This window comes from Canis lupus, chromosome 10, assembly GCF_003254725.2.
Source record: "Canis lupus dingo isolate Sandy chromosome 10, ASM325472v2, whole genome shotgun sequence".
NCBI classification, from domain to species: Eukaryota; Metazoa; Chordata; class Mammalia; order Carnivora; family Canidae; genus Canis; species Canis lupus.
In genome coordinates, this window is record NC_064252.1 from 4340083 (window position 1) to 4361169 (window position 21087).

At 34.0% G+C, this 21087-nt stretch overlaps 1 protein-coding gene across 1 annotated transcript in view; it reads left to right on the forward strand.

Annotated features, from left to right (window-relative positions):
* LOC112677819 (translation initiation factor IF-2-like) overlaps nucleotides 1-21087 on the forward strand; it is a 106576-nt gene that overhangs the window by 48460 nt on the left and 37029 nt on the right. The window contains exon 4 of the mRNA XM_035696182.2: nucleotides 2596-2680. Coding sequence (XP_035552075.2) covers nucleotides 2596-2680 — 85 coding nt within the window. The remainder of the gene's footprint in view (nucleotides 1-2595; nucleotides 2681-21087) is intronic.

Here is a 21087-nt window from a genome sequence, read left to right on the forward strand (position 1 = left end):
TGATCATTGTAACATTCTTCTTTATTGAGAGAATAGAAGCATGTTAAATACCCATATTTTTATGTAACAAACTGTCAGATAATGTCTTATACATTCATAGGGCTGTGCTGCTTCTGTCATTGAAGACCATTCATTACTATTCTCTTTATGCCTTTCCTCTAGGTAGTTGCATGTCTCACTTTCTTACTTCATTCTTGTCTCCACCAAAGATCACATTAATAGAAAGACCTTTCTTGATCACTCCCTGTGTGAAAAGTATCACTCTTTTTACAGTCATCAGGCTTTTTCTAGTGTCCTTATCGCACTTTATTTTTTTATATAGAAAATGGAACTTAACATTACACATCAAGTTATTTTATAGTTTATTGTCTGTCTTCTCCAGTAGAATGTAAACTGCTCGAAAGTAGAGACAGTTTTATTCAAAGTTGTAACCCATGCCAGTAATTATGCCCAATACCTAGTAGTTGCTCACTAGATATTAAGTGAAGGATACAGTAGAATTTCTTTTTTTTTTTTTTAAGATTTTATTTGTTTGACAGTGAACACAAGCAGAGGATGTGGCAGGGGGAGATGAAGAAGCAGACCCCTTAACTGAGGAGGGAGCCCTATGAGGGGCTCCATCCCTGGACCCTGAGATCATGACCTAAGCTAAAGGTAGACACTTCAGTGACTGAGCCACCCAGGTGCCCCTCTTTTTTTTTATGATTTTGGGCAGTGGGTGGCTAAGTGGTTGAGTGTCTGCCTTTGGCTCAGGACGTGATCCTAGAGACTCGAGATCAAGTCCTGCATCCTGCTTCTCCCTCTACTGTGTCTCTGCCTCTCTCTGTGTGTGTCTCTCATGAATAAATACATAAAATCTTTTTTAAAAAGATTTATTTATTTTTTAGAGGACAGGCATGAGTGGGGGGAGGGGCACAGGGAGAGGGAACAGACTTCCTGCTCAGTAGGGACCCCCATTCGGGGCTCGATCCCAAGACCCTGAAATCATGACTTGAGCTGAAAGTAAGAGTCAGGCACTTAACTGACTGAGCCATGCAGGCACCCTTAGCATTCGTTATTAATGGACATCCTTCAGCTTACTTTGTGCTTAAAAAATCTGATGAATAATAAAAATGATATTGTATCTCCAAATTGACATTAAAATCTCCAATATATTTTATCAACTAGAATTTAGGAAAATATGTGAGTGGCCAGTTATATAGTTTACAATGCGAACATATTATCATGTCCTATTCCTAGGAAGTACTAAAAAACAAAATATGCCATTACTACCTCAACGTTTGGGAAAATTGTGAATATCTGGGTCTTTTTGATAGTTCTGTTTCTCATTTAAGTATAGGAAGTTGATATTCTGGATAATTTATCAATCTTACATAAGTTTGGCTGATGGGAATTATTGTTTTGAATTTAGGCATTTCCAAGTATGTTGAAAGAACCCTCACTTTTTTCAGATAAGGTACAACTGATAACGGATCACAGAGGGATGACTTCTAGGAAATAAGTTCGTATTCACATGCACAAAGGGATAAGAATTACAAAGGATTCTGAGGAATGCATAACATTAATAACATAGAGCACATATATTTCAAGTAGTGTGCAACTCAAATATTTGTGTGAGATTTCCATTTCAAATTAAGAATTTGTATTTTCATGACATTACTTCAATGGTGCTATTGTGCAATTGTATTTAACCTGAGAAGGAAATTATAATTGTTCATACTGGGTTTCTTTGTGTGTGTGTGCATGCATGTTTGTTCTTCTTTTAAATATATTTACCTAACATACACACATGTATTAGAAAAAATATAGTTGGGCTATTTCCCCTAAATCATAGTTATGCCTGCCAACAACCCAAGAAATAAACATATTTAAACTCCTTTGAATAAATAAATTATATCTCCTGAATAGAGTCACCTGAAACCCAGGTATAGAGCTGAGAGTGAATTGACTTAAGCATAGAGATACTGTTGCTCTTTTTAAACTCCTCCAAGGTCAGCAAACATCACATCCCTTGTTTTGCAAAATGTCATTTCTCAGAACAATCCTGCAAGCGATATGGGGTTGACGTAATAGGATATTATAATTGATTCACTTATAAACTGTCATATCCAGGTTCAGGGCCTAATGACCCCATTACCGTTCGGTGAATTGTTCTACCTTTACTTCGTGTTACTAGGGCAGAGTTACCACAATACGCAGTTTACGGTGAGAGAGAAAAACTCTAGTCTTCATAACAATTTATAACTATTTTGACAAAAGCCATTCTTGTTTATTCTTCGAATCAGTAAAATCGATATCGACTTTTATCAAAAGACCAATGTACCAACAATGCCTTTTAAAAAACTGAAAATGAATTTACCAGCCAGTTATTTTATCAGCTTAAAGAAGACAGGATCAGGTTTGCACTTCGATCAGTCTCACAGGTGTGTGACCAGGCCTGCAGTGAATTGTACAGGAACAGTCTAAGAACATCAGATACTTGGAAAAAAATTTTAATCCCTCACGCAATTAGTCATTCCTATGAATATCTATAAATCCCTACTTATTTAATATTAAAATAAACTGTGAGTGGATAACACTTTGAATTTGTTTCAGATGTTGCAGCTACACTTGTGTGTGGAGTCACTAGGAGTCTGGATCCCTGGGTGCTGATGGAAAGTCCTTGCAGTGAGCACGTACCGTGAGTGCAATTGTTTGTTCTGTAAACTACTGAGATGAGAGGGTGAATTTGTGACTGCAGCATTTCCTAGCCTCTTCTGAAAAATATGAATATTTCAAAGACAAATTGTCATCTACTCTTCAATGAGTATGAAAGAAAGGTTATTGGTACAAGCAGTCTTCCTCCTAAGCTGATAAAGATTTTATAAGACATAAGGAGTTTCTGGGGATCCCTGGGTGGCACAGCGGTTTGGCGCCTGCCTTTGGCCCAGGGCGCGATCCTGGAGACCCGGGATCGAATCCCACGTCGGGCTCCCGGTGCATGGAGCCTGCTTTTCCCTCTGCCTGTGTCTCTGCCTCTCTCTCTCTCTCTCTGTGACTATCATAAAATAAAAATAAAAATTTAAAAAAAAAAAAAAAAGGAGTTTCTGTGATGCATGCCTGCTTGTAGTGTCTGAACAAGTTTATCCAGCCTCCTTTTGTGAAGGACTTTCGATTTTGATTTCTGAGCCTAAAATATATCCTCATCTTTGGAAATCTACTTATTATTGAAATTGTTTTAATAGTGCCATCTGTCTTCCTTTTCCATTGAAAAATTAAATCTATATTCAATTACACATGATATTTTTCATTGTTTAACTGTGTCATTACCTATTTCCTCTTACTTATCTGCTTGAAAATAAATATAGATCTTCTTATCCTGGGTCTATAGTGATCTCATCATGCTCAAATGAATTTCAGAAAGCTGGTGGTTATCCTTTTCCTTTCATCAATAAGCTGATACTTTTAAAAAATCATGTTATTAAAGAATATAATTTATTTTAACTTTTCATTACTCAAAGTTTTCATCCTGTCTTCTTTCCAGCTGCTAATAACTTTTAATGTCCTGTGGCTATTTCTAAAAAGCTTAGAATTGAGCATCGCTCTCTTGCTCTCTCTCTCTCTCCTATTTTTATAGTATAAACTTATCATTATACCACAGTAATCTAAGATCTTATCTTATGTCTCCTAGAGTCACGTTCAAGTCATAATATCATTTTTATGGACATATCCATGTGCTGAATACATTAACTATGTGGATTATTCCTCTCTCTCCACATATATATATATATGTTTGGTATAAAAATTGTTTATATCTATATATATTTGTAGATAAAGATATATAGATATACATTAAATTTACATATCTTGCTTTCTGCTCTAACACTGGGCCTATCACTGAATTCAGAACAAATTATTGATTAAAGTTGCTATATTGTTTTTATTTTTAAAATGCCCTGGAAAAGTTTCTTATTAGCTTAAGGCACCACTGCGCTCTACCATAAAACTCAACATTCTGGGCAGCCCTGGTGGTCAGCGGTTTAGTGCCTGCCTTCAGCTCAGGGCATGATCCTGGAGACCCGGGATCGAGTCCCACATTGGGCTCCCTGCATGGAGCCTGCTTCTCCCTCTGCCTCCTTCACTCTCTTTCTCTCTCTCATTGTCTCTCATGAATAAATAAATAAAATCTTAAAACACAAAAACCTCAACATTCTGCTCAAGTGGGATTCTATTGTCTCCTTTGCCACTTGGCATAATGAAATATTTATTTAAGGTGGTATGCAAGGTTTTTCAGAATTTCTGTTATTTTCATTGAATCTACCTATTGCCTATTCATAATTAGGACTAATCGTGTTCTTCTAAAAATATTAATCACATCATGTCTCTACCTTGCTCAAAACATTCCAAGAAGCTTCACATCATCTTGGAATAAAATCCAAAATCCTTGTAATGGTTTAATATGGTAGATCTTATATGATCTGATCTCTGCCAACTTTTCTAATTCCTAAGCATGTATTTCAGATGCATTACATCTGAAATCTTTGCCAGAGTTCTTTGTGCTACTTTTGAATCTTTGCCAAACATGCCCTGCTGATTTGTGCTTTATAACCTTACTATTTCTTGTTTCTTTTACATGAAATTTTGCCTAACTTCTCCATCTCCTCACTTGCCCATTTCTCATATTACTTTTATCTTTGCTCATGTAAGAAGCATATATAATGTTGTTCAAGAGAGAGTGGTCTTTACCCAATTTCTTGGAGTGCTATAACTGCATAGACTGGATGGGTTGATCAACAAAATGCCTTTTCTCACAGTTCTAGATGATGAGAAGTCCAAATTCAACATGCTGCTGGCAGATTTGGTTCCTGGTGATAAATTTTTTCATGGCTTATAGATAACTGCCTTCTTGCTGTGTCCTCTTATGGTCTTTCCTTAATGCCCTGGCACAGGGAAGGTGAGAGCAAACTCTGTTATCTCTCTTTATAAGGACATTCACTAATTGTTGTAGCAAGGCTCTACACTTATGACTACAATTAATCATAATTATTTCCTAGAAGGCCCCATCTCCAAATATAGCCACACTGGAGGTTCAGGCTTCAACATACAGATTTGAGAGGGATGCAAATATTCAGTTTATAACACCACTAAAATAGCATGCTCCTTCCTCTACAGTTCTCTACCCCTTATTCTTCTGTGATCCTCTTACTGAATTTAAAACTGTTTGAAATGGTACTACAGGATGCCTGGGTGGCTCAGTCTGTTAAGCATCTAACTCTTGATTTCATCTCAGGTCATGATCTCAGGGTCTTGGGATTGAGCCTCATGTGGGACCTCATGCTTAGTGGGGAGTCAGCTGCAGGATTTTCTCTTTCCTTCTGCCTCTGCCACTCCCCCCACTTGCATGCTCCCACATTCTCTCTCCCTCTTTCTCTAAAGTAAATAAATCTTTAATAATAATACCTACATCTCTGTTGGATTTCTCAAATAGAATGGAGGATTGGAGATGTCATTATATAATTTATATTTAACAAAAAACTTTTTGTTTCACGATAGTGGATATTTAAAGCAGCATGGGGATTTTACTTTTTTTTACTTACACATGGGATCTTATAAGAATAAATGAGTCATGGAAGTCCCCTTCACTCCTATTACAGGCAATTTATGTTACTCAAATTTCTATTAGGAAACTCTTCCAACTCTTTAAGCTATGTTTCTACATAATTCTATTTCAGGGAGTCAACAATATACCCGCCTTGATGATTATAGGATGCAAATATATTCTTACATAATTGCAGAGTACTTAAAATGCAAATGCCCATTGGAGGGAGGTAACTGAGTTAAATTACATAAGAAACTGTTTGTTAAACAATTTCTGTAGAGTTTTATATGCCAGAATATTGGTATTTTCAAAGAATGCATTTTTATTTAGACCCTTTAGATTGTTTGTTTTGTTTTGTCTCAGCACTGGTATTGCATCTATTCTCATTACTCTGTATTGCCTACATGTCCAAAGAATAATGGTGTCTCTTCTTCACTTTCTTCCTCATGTAATATAAACTAAATTAACCAATGCAAAATATGCATATGTGAACTTATTTTTTTCCTCCATGACCCTACAATGCACTAACCAGGGGGAGAAATTAATTGGAAAAAGGCATTAGAATAGAATAATTAGTTCTGATATGATTATGAATCCCTTAAATCTCTGACAGTTTCATCACTTAGTCCATTGATTTCAGGGAACAGCTTCTGGTACTTAAACAAAGCTACATTTTCAGTGGATATTGGAAATGATGTCAAGGAAAGCCACTCCTCTGAACATCACGTCTAACCTTCAATACCTCATTATTGACCAGATGCTGGCTCATTCATTCAAATTACTTAATTGAACAATTCAAGTCCAAGCATAAAGTAGACAAATTAATTTAGTGACTGTCAATAAACTGATATCCCCTGTGAAACTTCAGAAACTTTCTTTACAATTTGCAATAGTATTTGGTTGACCCATTTAAAAAACATATTATTTGAGTAAACATTACCTTAAATTCTGCTTTCAAATACTATTTGTGTTTTGTATTAGTTTATATTTTTTTCCTTATTGATAAATGGTTTTACTCTTGTTTTCATATCTTGAATCAATTCATCTTATGACATTTATTTTGGAATTATGCTTGGAGTAAGGTGAGTCATTCTTAAGTATATCTGTAACTTCATATTAAAATGGAAAGGTACCTATTTTTTTATGAAAAAACTATTTTTTTAAGAAATCTGAAGTTCCCCAAACTAGTTTTTATCCTCTATGTTCTTTGCCTTTATTGTTTAGTAAAATGGGTTCAGCTTCACCTTCTAAACCAACATTTTTACAAAACTATTCAATTTAACCTTTGGTATCAAAATTTCAGAGGACAGACATGGCATAAAATATTTTCCATGTAAGAAATTTTGGGGAAAAAAAGCAAAATTTTTATTGCGCACCTGTCTGAAAGATAAAATGCCCTCCAGTTCCCCAATTATAAAAGGTATAATCTCAAATACAATAATAGAATTACAGTCTAATCTATACTGAAAATTGAGTGCAGAGATTTATATCCCCAGTGCTATCATCACCCATTTCCAAATTTCTTTTAGTTTTCTTTATAGAGAATTCGCAAAGAATTAAAAACTTAAAAAAAGAGGATGCCTGGGCAGCACAGTTGGTTAAGTGTTGGATTCTTAGTTTGGTCTTAGATTTCAAGGTCATAGTTTGGTCTTAGATTTCAAGGTCATACTATTGGGCCTTGTGTCAAGCTCTAAGCCGAACACAGAGTCTCCTTCAGACTTTCTCTCCCTCTCCCTTTGCCCCTCCCACCCCCTTCTCTCTAAAAAAAAAATACATCTAAATAAATAAATAAATAAATAAATAAATAAATAAATAAATAAATAAATAAATAAAAAACTTAGAAAAATTTTCCTTCTCCAGAATAAATCATTCTTTAGAAAAGTTCTTTGGAAAAGTTCTTAAAGCTAAAGAAAAATGTTCCATTATGTTTGTTTGTTTGTTTTCCACATTTCAGTTTTAATCTGTCTTTTAACTCTGTTGTAAGTGATAAGACCATTATACCTATACCAACAATTTTGGGACCGCTGGGTGGCTCAGCGGTTTGGCACCTGCCTTTGGCCCGGGGCATGATCCTGGAGTCCCGGGATCGAGTCTTGCGTCAGACTCCCTGCATGGAGCCTGCTTCTCCCTCTGCCTGTGTCTCTGCTTCTCTCTCTATATATCTCTCATGAACAAATAAATAAAATCTTTAAAAAAATACAACAGTTTCCTAAGAATATCACACAAAAATAGAATACTTTATATAAAGTATACATGCACTATATTTAAAAGAGTTCTTTGAGCTTTTAGCAGGACAATTTATGGCAAATTAAATTAATTTTGGAGTTATAAAATAAAGATGTTTAAAATATGTTTATAAAATATCAGTAAAAGAGTATCCTAGCAAATAACTACAATGAAAATGGCATAATTTTAAGATTGTTTGATTAGTGAATTATTAACTGTTTATAGCACTGTATGAGAATTTTATGTAAATCCCTAGTAATGCAAAGAAGTCTATAGTTGTAGAGGGTGAGTGATTACTTGCAGAACTGGAGGGAGTTGAGAGGTGCAACGGAGAAATTTGAAAAGGGTATGGAGAAACTTGGGGGGAGCTACATGTTTGTGATTTAGTGATGGTTTTGCAGAGGTATTTATATGTCAAGTTGTCAAATTGTACCCTTTAAATTGGTACAGTCGTTTGTATGTAAATTTTACCTCAGTGATGCTGGAAAAATACATATATAGCAAAATTGGCACAACTAAAAGGAGAAATAAAGAAATCTATAAATAGATTAGGAAGCTTTAACATCTCTCAATTGTTACTAAAACAAGTAGATGATACATTAGTAAAGGATAAAAGATTTGAAAACCACTTAACTAAAAAGGCCTAATGAAAATACAAAGGACATTATATTCTAGGGGAAAAAAATCTTTAATTACACATAAAGATTTACCAGAATTAACCATATACGGCCTGTAGGGCATCAGTGGTGAATTCATTTAAGTAATTAAGAAAATTTTAAATTTTAATTAAGAATTTTTTTATATTAAACAATTTTATAAAGATTTTTTTTATAGTTTTACATAAACTATTTTAGAAAAAAGAAAGTAAACACTTAACTAGTTATATGAAGCAACTATAATTAAATATCTGGAAATGATTTTTATCACAGAGATTATTAAACATCCATTTATTTATGAATATAGTTGTAAAAATTCTGATGAAAATAACATCAAAACAAATTAGAAATATAAAACAACAGGTCTCTGAACAAGATTTATTTGCAAATTGAGCAGTGTTCAAAAATCATATCTAATGTATTTATCACATTAACTTGGGAAAAAAGGTGAAAATTTAGGTTGTTATCTTGAAGCCAGTAAAAAACTTTAAAAAATTTTTAACACTCATTTGTAGTTAAAAAATTAGAAGTAAAAAAAATTAAATTTGAAAAATTAGAATAAAAGGCAGCTTTCTTAGTGATTTTCAAATATAGCAAAAACCTAGAGCACATGTATTAATTTGGCTTATTAGATAAATATACCTGATGCCATCATTTTTTACAGCAATGTATTAGGTCCCAGATACTGTAATAAGGTGATAAAAGTAAATAAAAAACATAAAATTTAGAAAACAAATTTTTAATATCAAAATTTTAGATTAAATGGCTATATATGTAAAAAAAGGAAATTTCAGATAAATACCTACTAAATATTGTTAGAAACCATAAACTAGGAATAATTTTAGGAAAAATGTCTTCTGAATCTGTATATTTCAAAGTACAAAATGTTGAGAGAAATATTGTCGAATAATTATATTAAAAGGCATTTATTGCTCTTCAATTAAAAACAACTGATTTAAAGATGGCATCCAACTACTCGTAGTCATTGTATTTTTCAAGTCAGGCCCACACTGAAAGTTCAAAGGAAAAATTGCCAGTTTTACCAAAGAATGTTCCTAGTAAATAATGAAATAGGAAATACACATAAAACATAATAAAATATTATTCAGCCTTAAAAAAGAAAGAAACTCTGCCATTTGCAACAACATGGATGAAACTAGAAAACATTATGCTAAGTGAAATAAACCAGGAACAGAATGACAAATATTACTTGCTACCACTTATGTGAGGAATCTAAAAAAGTCAAAGTAAAAGCAGAAAGTACAATGGTGGTTGCTTGAGGCTGGAGGTGATAGGGCAGGAGAAATAGGAAGGTATTAGTCAAATGGTACAAAGTTTTGATTAATGCAAGAATAAGTCCTAGAACTCTACTGTACAACATAAGGCCTATGGTTAATAATACTGCAAGATATACTTTAAAAAATTGCTAAGCCTGTAGGTCTTATGCCGAATGGTTCTTATTGGATAAAAAATAATAATAAAGAAGACAGGAAGAAATTTTAGAGATGGTGGATATGTTGATGGCATGCATTGGGGTGATGATTTTATAGATGTGTATTATCTACAAATTCAAGATAATTGTTTTATTTTCTCAGACTCCACAGTCCTGAGTTCACTTTCAGGACAAAGGCTTTTGAAACTTAATCAATTTGGTCTGTTTTTTATGAAAGCACCCCTTTTATGATGTAATATTAAACAGTCTAACCACTGTAATATATGTGGAGAAGAGTACATCTGGAAGACAGAGATTGGTAGGCAGTGGGAAATAACAGAAGAATATACCTTTTTGCTTATGCATCTAAATTATTTTATACACATATGTAAGTAATGTGCAAAAAGCTCTCTCTCTATATTTATTCTACCGAAAATAATTAAACCACTTCTGAGTACTAGATGCTTTCATTACTGGTATAATATAATATAATATAATAGTTATATTTACATACAACATATGAATGCTAAATATGAGGGATGTCTGTCACAGATTGGTCAGAATATTTTTCTCCCCACATTCTATTTTGAAATGTAACTAGCCCATCAAACGAAGGAGATGTTTCTCCTTGTATATAAGCTGACCTTTTGACCGATTTTGCCAGTGTACTGTGGAAGTGACATTGTGTGACTTTCTAAGACTGGATTTTAAGAGAACCACTGTTTCTGCCTTTGCATCCTGGAATGTTCCTTCTTGGAGACTACAGTCACTCAAAGGGGCTGACATGTTAGAGGACAGAAGCTTCTGGCTGTCTCAGTTGAGACCCATTGGACAGCTAGCACCAACTGCCAACTATATGAGTGTATCCATTTTCAAACCTCCAGATATCCAACTGAAACCAGGTAAAGATTAAGAACTGCCTGCAGAACTCATTAAGATCTGCAGAAGATCATAAGAAGAAATTACTGGTTATTATTTATGCTTCTGTATTTTGGGGCCGATTTGTTATATATGAAGAGATAGCCAAACAAGTCTTGAAGTCATAGCTCTGCCTTAAAAAAGGGACAGTGAAATATTTTCACAGAAAAAGTATTTTAGAAGATCGTTTTATATATTTATCTTCCCCTTCTATTTTCTATCTCTTGGCATTCACTCTAAACTCTGTATTATTTAAGCCAGGAGTCAAGAAACTATAGTCCACAAAATTGTTATGGGTTGAATCATGTCTCCCAAAAGTATGTTGGAGTCCTGACCCCACAGTACCTGTGAATATAACCTTATTTAGAATTAGGGTATCGAGTTTGGATGAGTACATACGGGATTAGTTGGAGCCCTAATTCAGTGTGAGTGGTATCTATTAGAAGAGGAGAAGAGACACAATAGAACACCATGTGACAATGGAAAGAGAGATTGGAGAGATACATCAAGAAGCAAAGACATGCCAGAGGTTGCCAACAACTACCAGAAGCTAGGAGAGAGGCAGAGAAGTGATTGTCCTACAGAGTGCCCAGAAGGGATCAACCTTGCTGACACTTTGATGTCAGACCTATAGGCTGCAGAACTATGAGAGCATAACCTATTGTTTTTAGCCACCAAATCTGTAGTGATTTGTTATGGTGGCTCTAGGAAACTAATACAGAGCCAAATGCAGCCTAACCACCTGTTATTTATAAATAATGTTTTATTGTAGTGCAGCCAGTTCATTCGTTTATATTTTATATACTGTCTGTGACTGCTTTCTTGCTACAATGGCAGAGTTGAATAGTTGCTACAGAAATCAAATGACCTATAAATGTGTGTGTGTGTGTATCACTGATTATATCATGCATCCTTTCTGAACACAATGGCATAAAACTAGAAATGAGAGGCACCTGGGTGGCTCAGGTGGTTAAGCACCTGCCTTCCACTCAAGTATTGAGCTTAGGGTCCTGGAATTGAGCAGTGCATTGGGCTCTCCACTTAACACGGAATCTCTGCATCTCCCTTTCACTTCTCCCTCTGTGCTTTCTCTTTCTCTCTTTCATAAATAAATAAATAAATAAATAAATAAATAAAAAATAAATAAAATCTTTTAAAAACAAACTAGAAATCAATCAAAAGAAAAAAATCTGGAAAAAAAATACATGGAGGTTAAATAACATGCAACTAAACAATGGATAAGTCAGCCGAAAAATCAGAGGAGATAAAAATATCCATAGAAACAAATGAAAACATAATGTTCCCAAATCAATGGGATGCAGCAAAAGCTATCCTAAGGGAGAAGATTATAGCCAAACAGGCCTACTTCAAGAAGTAAGAAAAATCTCAAATAAACAACCTAACCTTTTTACCTAAAGGAGCTTCAAAAAGAAGAACAAAGCCCAGAGCCAGTAGAAGGAAGGAAATAATAGAGATGAGAGCAGAAATAAATGAAATAGAGATGCAAAACACTATAGAACAAGTCAGTGAAACCAGGAGCCAGTTCTTCAAAAAGATCAACACAATTGATAAACCTCTAGCCAGACTCATCAAGAAAAAAAGATAAATGAATGAAATTAAAAATGAAGGAGGGAAATGAGAACTGACACTATAAAAATACAAAGGATTATAAGAGACTATTATGAAAAACTATGCTAATTTTATATGTTAATAAAGAAATGGATAAATTCCTTGAAACATACAACCTTTCCATACTGAATCAGGAACAAATAGAAAATTTGAACAGACCAATTACCAGCAATGATAAAAAAAAAACTTCTAACAAACCAAAGTTTAGGACCAGATGGCTTCACGAGTGAATTCTACCAAACATTTAAAAATAAGTTAAAACCTATTTTCCTCAAACTGTTCCAAGAAATAGAAGAGGAAGGAGCACTTCCAAATTCATCCTACAAGGCCAACATTACACTGATTCTAAAACCAGACAAAGACTACAAAAGAACTACAGGCCAATGTCTCTGATAAATATAGATGCATAAATCCTCAATAAAATATTAACAAACCAAATCCAACAATACATTAAACAAATCGATCATTCTCTAGAATCAAGTGGGTTTTTTTCCAGAGGTACAATAGTTCAATATTCACAAATCCAATGAACACGATACATCATATTAACAAGAGAAAGGATAAAAAATAATCTCAATAGATATAAAAAAAATTTGACAAAGTACAACATCCATTCATAGTAAAAACTCTCAACAAAGTAGGTTTAGAGGGCAAATACCTCCTTATATGAAAAACCCATAGCTAACATCATAACTCTTAGGTGTAAGACTGAGAGCTTTTCCTGTAAGCTCAGGAGTAGGACAAGGATGTCCACTCTTAACCTCTTTTATTCAAGATAGTATGAAAGTCCTAGGTGCAGCAATCAGATAAGAAAAAGAAATAAAAAGGAAGAAGCAAAACTTTCATTATTTACATATAACATGAAACTATACTTAGAAAACTCTAAGGACTCCACTAAAAAAAATACTTGAATAAATTCAGTAAAGTCACAGGATACAAAATTAAAATATAGAAATCTGTTGCATTTCTGTACACTAATGAAATAGAGGAACGAAAACACAGTGACATTTACATGAATGTATACATATGCACATATATACACATGTGCATAGACATATATAGATATGTAAAATTAAATTGTTGAGATTAAATGTCTGAGATAAAATATATTTGCAGTATCTTCCTCTATGGCAAATACCACAGTTCTAATGCTCTATTGTAATGGGAATACTTAGCAGTAAAATAAGTCATCTAGCAGTTAAATGATTTGCTTAGTTCCCATAGACATTCTGAGATAATAAATAGGATCTCTTAATATGACTTTGTCTTGAAAACATATTCAAATCATAACTTTATTCATGGGATAGTCTAAAGTATATTCTTTTGATTGCTAAATAAAAGGATCAGTTGTCTTTATGGTATCTTTTTGTGGTATCTCTTTACACACAGTCAAAAAAGAGCTAAAGTACTAGTTACTTTTGAATCATATTTGGAGTCAGTGAAGTTTGAGTTAAACTTGTAAAATGGTGAATTTCACTTGGTCCTGACTTACTAGTTCCAGTTCATTAGAGAAGGTATTTTAACCCAAAATCTGAGGCTTTCATCAGAATTTCCTAAATATATATAATATTAAAGGAAATATGCTATATAATCTTAAAGTTAATCTTCATAAGTTGCAGGGGCCCTCCACACTAATGAAACATGGAAATTCCAATAAAAACAAACTTTAGGTCTTATGGAAGCTCATATCAGCAGATAAAAGTTTTATATCTTCTGCATATGTATTCTCTTTGTACATCTCCAGATTTGAAAGTGTTCTTGTGAATTAATGCTTTCTTTCTAGTATAATTGCTATTGAAATATGTCTCTATTCACAGAAATAGTTCTTTGACAATATATTTCCCTTTGTGTCCTTTGACAGTTCTTTGTCGAAAAAGTAGAAAACAGCATCATCTCCTGTATTAGAAATAGTTTATTTTTTTGAATTTTTAATTTTTTAAGGATTTATTTATGAATTTTAGAGAGAGAGGGAGAAAGAGAGTGAGCGCACATAAGTGAGGAGAGGGTGAGAGAATCAAGCAGACTCCCTGCTGAGCATGGAGCCCTGACATGGGGCTCAATCTCAAAACCCTGAGAACAGGACCTGTGCTGAAATCAAGAGTAGGATGCTCAACCGACTGAGCCACCTTGGTGCCCCTGGAATAATGTGAGTAGAAATGTGGGTGGTTAGCACAGAAATAGGAAAAGAAAGAGAGGAGAATTCTCTAGGAGAAGTTTTGGCTATTGTTACCTTTTAAAATGGTTCTATTTTCCAAATGCTGTAATATTTACTACATCATATGTTTCATGAACATTTGGATAGCAGTTGAGTTGCATACATACTGTCTGTGGGCAATATTTAAAATATTATCAGCTTATCAGCTAATTATTTGAAGAATACTCTATCAAAGAGTTTACAATTTCTTTAGAAAGCAGAGTAAGATATTGGAGTGGAACTTTCACTGTTCCTAGCATAGGCAACTGGAAATGCAAGTTTAAGGTTAAGAGGAATCAAGAAAGCTTCATTACAGAGGAATCTTGAGAAGAGGAAGCATATCAACAGGTGAATGAGCCAGCTCTCTCCCCTCTTTCACCCTAACCCTCTCTTCCCTTTTGTACTGTCAAACATAAGAGTGAGGACCACAGGTTTCTTTGGATCATGAAGGAATGCTGTGGTTTTCTTTTTTCCATCAGGAAGGAGTTATGACTGTGCAGTCCTTTCAGCGAAGATGATGATGTTTAAGACATTACCTCTTAGAGATTGTCCCTAAAAAATAAAGGGAAACAGCCTTTCCTTGGTGTTTGCTTATGCAGTGCACTTAAGGAACATGGTTCTGTGCAAAATGTCTCTATAGCCAGAAGTAGTCTTAGTCTAAATAAAACAATGGTAAAATAGGTAAATTATCAATGGATCAATATAAACAGTTACCAAAATTTAAATAGAGATTTGAGAGAATGTTGCATATAATATAAACCATAATTATTAAAAGCAAAAGCAAGTTCAAATTTAGAAAATAAACCCAACAAACTCTATTTGATTGATAATGCTTCTCTAACCCCAAGCAATGGGTTATTCTCCAACCAGTTTTTTTAATCCTACTAATAGTGGTAGGATTTTTCATTTTGGGAAGAACTGATCACTAAAAATCATAGTGACCCTCAAATATTTGAAACTTGGAATAATTGAGTTTCAAATGTTCCAAGACTGTACTGTCCTAGACTGATATTTTCAGACCTGATGGTTTGGGCTCAGGGGCTTTATCCCCAGCCTTAACTGCAATCTTACTCCTCTCTTACCCCTGCTCCTTTATTATTTTCACGGAGTCTTTTCCTTATTGTTTCTAAAAGCATATCTGACTCTAAACAAAAAGAAGTATTTGGGATTTAAAAAAAAAAGGATGAAACACACAAAGTAAATTTTAGTATCACTTTGGAAGCCTAAGACAGTTGAACTAATGATCAATATTTAGTTTTAGCTAAGCGTTCTCGGTTCTTAAAACACCTTGGAACATAGTTTTAAGACAAATAAAAGTCATGCACTATGACCAGATATCTCTTTGTCCCTTAATATTTAAAATAAATCTTTTAAAATCCCTGGAGAACGGTGTCTTCTTACAGATTGTTGTACATTCCCTGCAGCTAGGATTTTTCACAGTTACTGCTGGCTCTGAGCTCCTACTTTGCTAAATTTAGGAATCATGTTGTATTTCACTTGGGTTTTCTTGCTTATACTTTAGTGAAATTGAGCCTTACACTTAATTTTTTCCCCAACAGACCTGTCACCTCATATTGGTTTCCATTAAAGATTTTAGGGAAAAAAATGGAAAACTAAAGTTATTTTTTTTTAACTCTAGTCAGTTCTTCATCCTTTTTAAAGCTGTTAAACTTGAGTTGGTGTCATGCTCTACATTTTCCCAATCACTTAAGAAGCCATTGAGATATGTGCATATATTGCTTTTTCCTGCGTGGTAGAAAATTTGTTTTTATTTCTATATTTAGCTAATGGCCTACCTTTTCTCTAAAATATATGGAACTAATGGGTCCAATAATAGTCTCCCTTCATGACCTAGTGAAATATCATGATAGGTAGAGATTGCTTCCTCAAACTCTTTGATAAAACAAACAGAAAACACTCAACTTTCTCAAAAAGGGAATAAAAGACTTTTTATCCAGCTGTTTAGTGCTGCCTTCAGTATATTCATTTGAAATGCTTCTTAACTATTCTAGTTATTAACACACATGCACAGCAGTGAGAGATTTACTGTAATCTTAATATACAGTCCAAGTTTCTCTGAAAGGAAAAGAGAATCCATTAGAAAACAGTGGTTTAAGAAGCCATAAGGAAGCCAAAGGGACTAAGACTCAAGCAATGAACTTTGGGAGGATATCAGTATTGTTGTATGAATATAAAACACATGAAACTAAATTTATTCTTGGACTGAATCACATCACTTAACCATTTATCGAAAGCATTCTGATTGGATATTTTAGGCAAATCTCTAGATAGACCCAGTATTCCTAATACTCTTATCATCCTCATGTGTACTAACACTAGTCATCTGCAACTTTTAAAACATGATACGTATATGGAGAGTGGGTTTTATAAAGACTTTAAGAGGAAACATATATATATTCCAGTCCCCTTATTATAAAATTAATAACTTGAACATAACTGATGAGGTATCTTCACCAAAACTACAGAAAAATGGCAAAGTTAAGAAGAGTCCTGACTGCCTACCACTGACTTCTATGCTTATTTTAATAGTGGCTGAGGTTTAAAATAATATACTATTTGCTTACTTGTAATGGAAAATGTATATTTTTTATTCATATTCATGTTTAGCCCAAGTTATGTGTGTTTTCAGAATGTTGTATGTCTTAGTTCTGGCTGTGGTAACAAAAATATTATAGACTGAGTGGCTTAAACTCAAAATTCTGGAAGCTAGGAAGTCCAAGATCAAGGCACTGTCAGATTCTATGTCTGATGAGACCTTGTCTTCTCCCTGTGTCCTCATGTGGCAGAAGGGGCAAGGGGGCTCTTTGACATCCCTTTTAACAAGGCACTAATCCCATTCATTAGGTCACCCTCACCACTCAGTCACCTCCTAAAAACTCCACCTCCAAAAAATGTTACACTGAGGACTGAATTTGAACATTGGAATTTGGGGAGGGTGGTAGAGGGCACAAATATTTAGTCTAGAGCATGATATGAAAAAATATAGATATTTTATTTTTAACTTTTTTGAAATATAAACATTTTAAGTTAAATTTAAAACATTTAAAGGAATTTCTTCGTAAAGCAAAGTGTCTTTGGGAAAAATGAAAAATTGTTCTTATTTATCTGCTTAGTTGTTAAATGTATTTATACCTATCTACATTTACATATGACTATATCTTCCTATATATGGATGTATAGGTATATTTTAATATACCTAAATAAAAGTAATTCCTCCTAATTAACTTTGCCTTCATTCATCGGGAATGCAGTTTGAGGTATTACGTATTACCTAAAATAAATGTAAAATTAACTTTTTAAAAAATCTATTTTTGGGCAGCCCAGGTGGCTCAGCAGTTTAGTGCTGCCTTCAGCCCAGGGCTTGATCCTGGAGACCCGGGATCCGGATCAAGTGCCACATCAGGCTCCCTGCATGGAGCCTGCTTCTCCCTCTGCCTGTGTCTCTGCCTCTCTCTGTGTCTCTCATGAATAAATAGATAAAACATTTTTTAAAAATCTATTTTCATAAGCTCCATGTGACAGATACTTACCAAAAAACTCTATCAACTTAATATGTTTCTAAACCTAAACATGTATAAAAATAAATGTTCAAAAAAAAATGTTCAGATATTCTTTAAAACCAAGTTTCTGATCTTGTAAAGAGTTACTTCTTACCAAATTAATATTAAGATGATATTATTTTTCTGAAATGTATAGTATATCTAGTTTTTATACATGCAGAAATTTTTTGTACACAAAATTGAAATTTGGATATTAGTTATATTTTAAGTACTTTTATTGCAGAGTTTTAATATACTAAATTGCTAAATACGTAATGTTAGCTAGATATATTTGGAATATACAAAGATAACTAATATTTGCAGGGAAGACAATAGACAATTTAAATAGTCAAATTTTATTTCATCACTATTCACATTAATAGTCAAATGTAAATATGCAAAGAACAAAATTGTACATATTTTTGTTCAAATTTCTCACAGAATTTTGAAAGAAGTTGGCTTAAACATGTAGGTATTGAATTGACTTCATGGAAAAGATTAGTTTTTTTGTTTTCTGGTTAAAACTTTTACTGTATCTGACTTGGGTTTCACCTTTAAGATAGTACCTTTTCTCATAAAAATCTATAAGGAGTTTAGGAAAGTAAAATACTGCATGTCATTATATATTCAGGTAAAATCATCTTGGGCAATTAAGCATTCATCATCACTTTTAAACAAATTTCCTTAGCCATTTTACAACTGAATTGTATTAATTCATTTATTTAATTGACTGCAATTGGTGACCTGCCCTTTTTGGACCTTTATTCCTGCTCTGTCATAGTTTTAAAATTGAATGCATGAAGAAAACTGCAAATTTTTGGGGGTAAATATTTATATTTTATTTTCATGGAAAATAATTTATTTCAAGTTAACATTCTATTTCTTAAGTAAATTTGGTCTTTTCAGTCAAAAAGAATGAGGTAAGGGCAGCCCCGGTGGCCCAGCAGTTTAGTGCCGCCTTCAGCCCGGGATGTGATTCTGGAGACCCGGGATCGAGTCCCACATCAGGCTCCCTGCATGGAGCCTGCTTCTCCCTCTGCTTGTGTCTCTGCCTCTCTCTCTCTCTGTCTGTCATGAATAAATAAATAAATAAAATCTTAAAAAAAAAAAAAAAAGAATGAGGTAGGAAATACAGAATGTCATTTTAAAAAGGGACAATGCAATTTAATGTGATTAAAAGTGAATGAAATCCATGGTACCAAGGGAGTAAAAAGAAATTAGTTTACTAAAAAAAAAAATTAAAAAATTAAAAAAAAGAAATTAGTTTACTGTTTTAAGGTAATATATGGATCATATGTAGCTACACACCAAGGCACCAAAATGAAGAAGCTTAAGTATGCTTTTAAGTTTTGAGAATTCAGTGGATGTAGTTTCAGGATTTCAACAATGATTTTAGGTTTTGTCAAAAAAAAAAAAAAGAAAGAAAATAGTGCTTTAACTGGAGAGCATGATAGTCATAGGTATAACACTAGGTTTTATCATACTTTGAAGTTTACACAATATGTTTTTTCTCCTCTTCCCAACCAGCCCCTGTATACAGTGTAAAGAGTGCTTGTTACATGGTAGATTAGACAAAAGGGTTTACCTCTGCTCTCATACTCATGAGCTCTCATACTGCTCTCATACTCATATCTCTGCTCTCAACTTCGCTGATGTGATAGCATCAAAAAGGAAATGTATAAAACTATATAAACAGAGATTCATGGGGGAAAAAGGAGCCAGCAATGAATAAATATTAATGGGTAGCAGAAATAAAAGGACTTAGCAATGCTAAAGAAGCTAAACACTAAAGGCCTGCTAAGGGGGATACTTATGGCAAGAAAGATAATTCAAACCACATATACCCAGAAAGCCTCAGGGAGCCAGCAGGTGCAATGATGAAGGCAAGATGAGTGGATTGGCTAAAAACAAAGGAAATAGGTGAGGGCATTTATGAGAAGGAGATCCTCAGGCCCTTTCCCTCATTCACACATCTTCTAAGAACTTGTCCCACAAAGATTGTGTAATCTGTACATAAGTTGGAAAAAAAAAAAGACTAAAGTCTTTGAGAATTAAGACAGAGTGAAAAGCTGGGGAAGAGCAATAAATGGAAATGGGAGAATAAGTCTTCATCCCTCTCCCTCTTGCGTTCTGGAAGAGGATAGAGAGTTCCTTTGGAGAACCTGAGTAGCCTCAGAGGAAACACAAAAAATGAAAAATGGTAGCTTCCAAGATGTGGGGTTCTTTAACAATATGGTTGATGCTTCAACTGGTTTCCATACAATGAAGCATAACAGGAGACTGACTTTCCCATGCACCCTGCTTTCAAACACTGTATGAGAGAACAACCAAGTTTGCCAGACATCTGTACCCAACATGAAGGTCACAGAAACTAAAACCAAAGTAAAAGAAATAGAGAAAATAGGTCACTGACCAAAGATTAGGAATTCAGATTGGAAAGAATCTCTCATTAACAATACTGTATACTAGACAAAAATGTAAAACTAATGTAAAATTCTGAGGTGAAATGTTATCCAAAAATCTATACCCAGTCCTCCCCCCCCTAAGAAAAGTTGAGTATAGAAGGAACAGGTCTTTCATAAACTAGAGTTTCTTCAAACATCTCATCTACAGAGAGAGTGTACACAAGCCAGAGAGAGGGTCAGAGGGAGAGGGAGAAGCAGACTCCCCACTGAGTGTGGAGTTCAAGGTATGGCTTGCCACTGCTCCTTCCCAGGACCCTGACGTCAGACAGCTGACGTCAACCAACTGGGCCACCCAGGCGCCCCTGTCTTTTTTTTAAATAGTACCCTGAAGGGTATAAGGCCTAATTTATCTCTTTAAATTGTATATGCTTTTATTATTGTTTGATTAAATATTTTAAAATAATTTTTAAAGGAATAGTTTCAAATAGC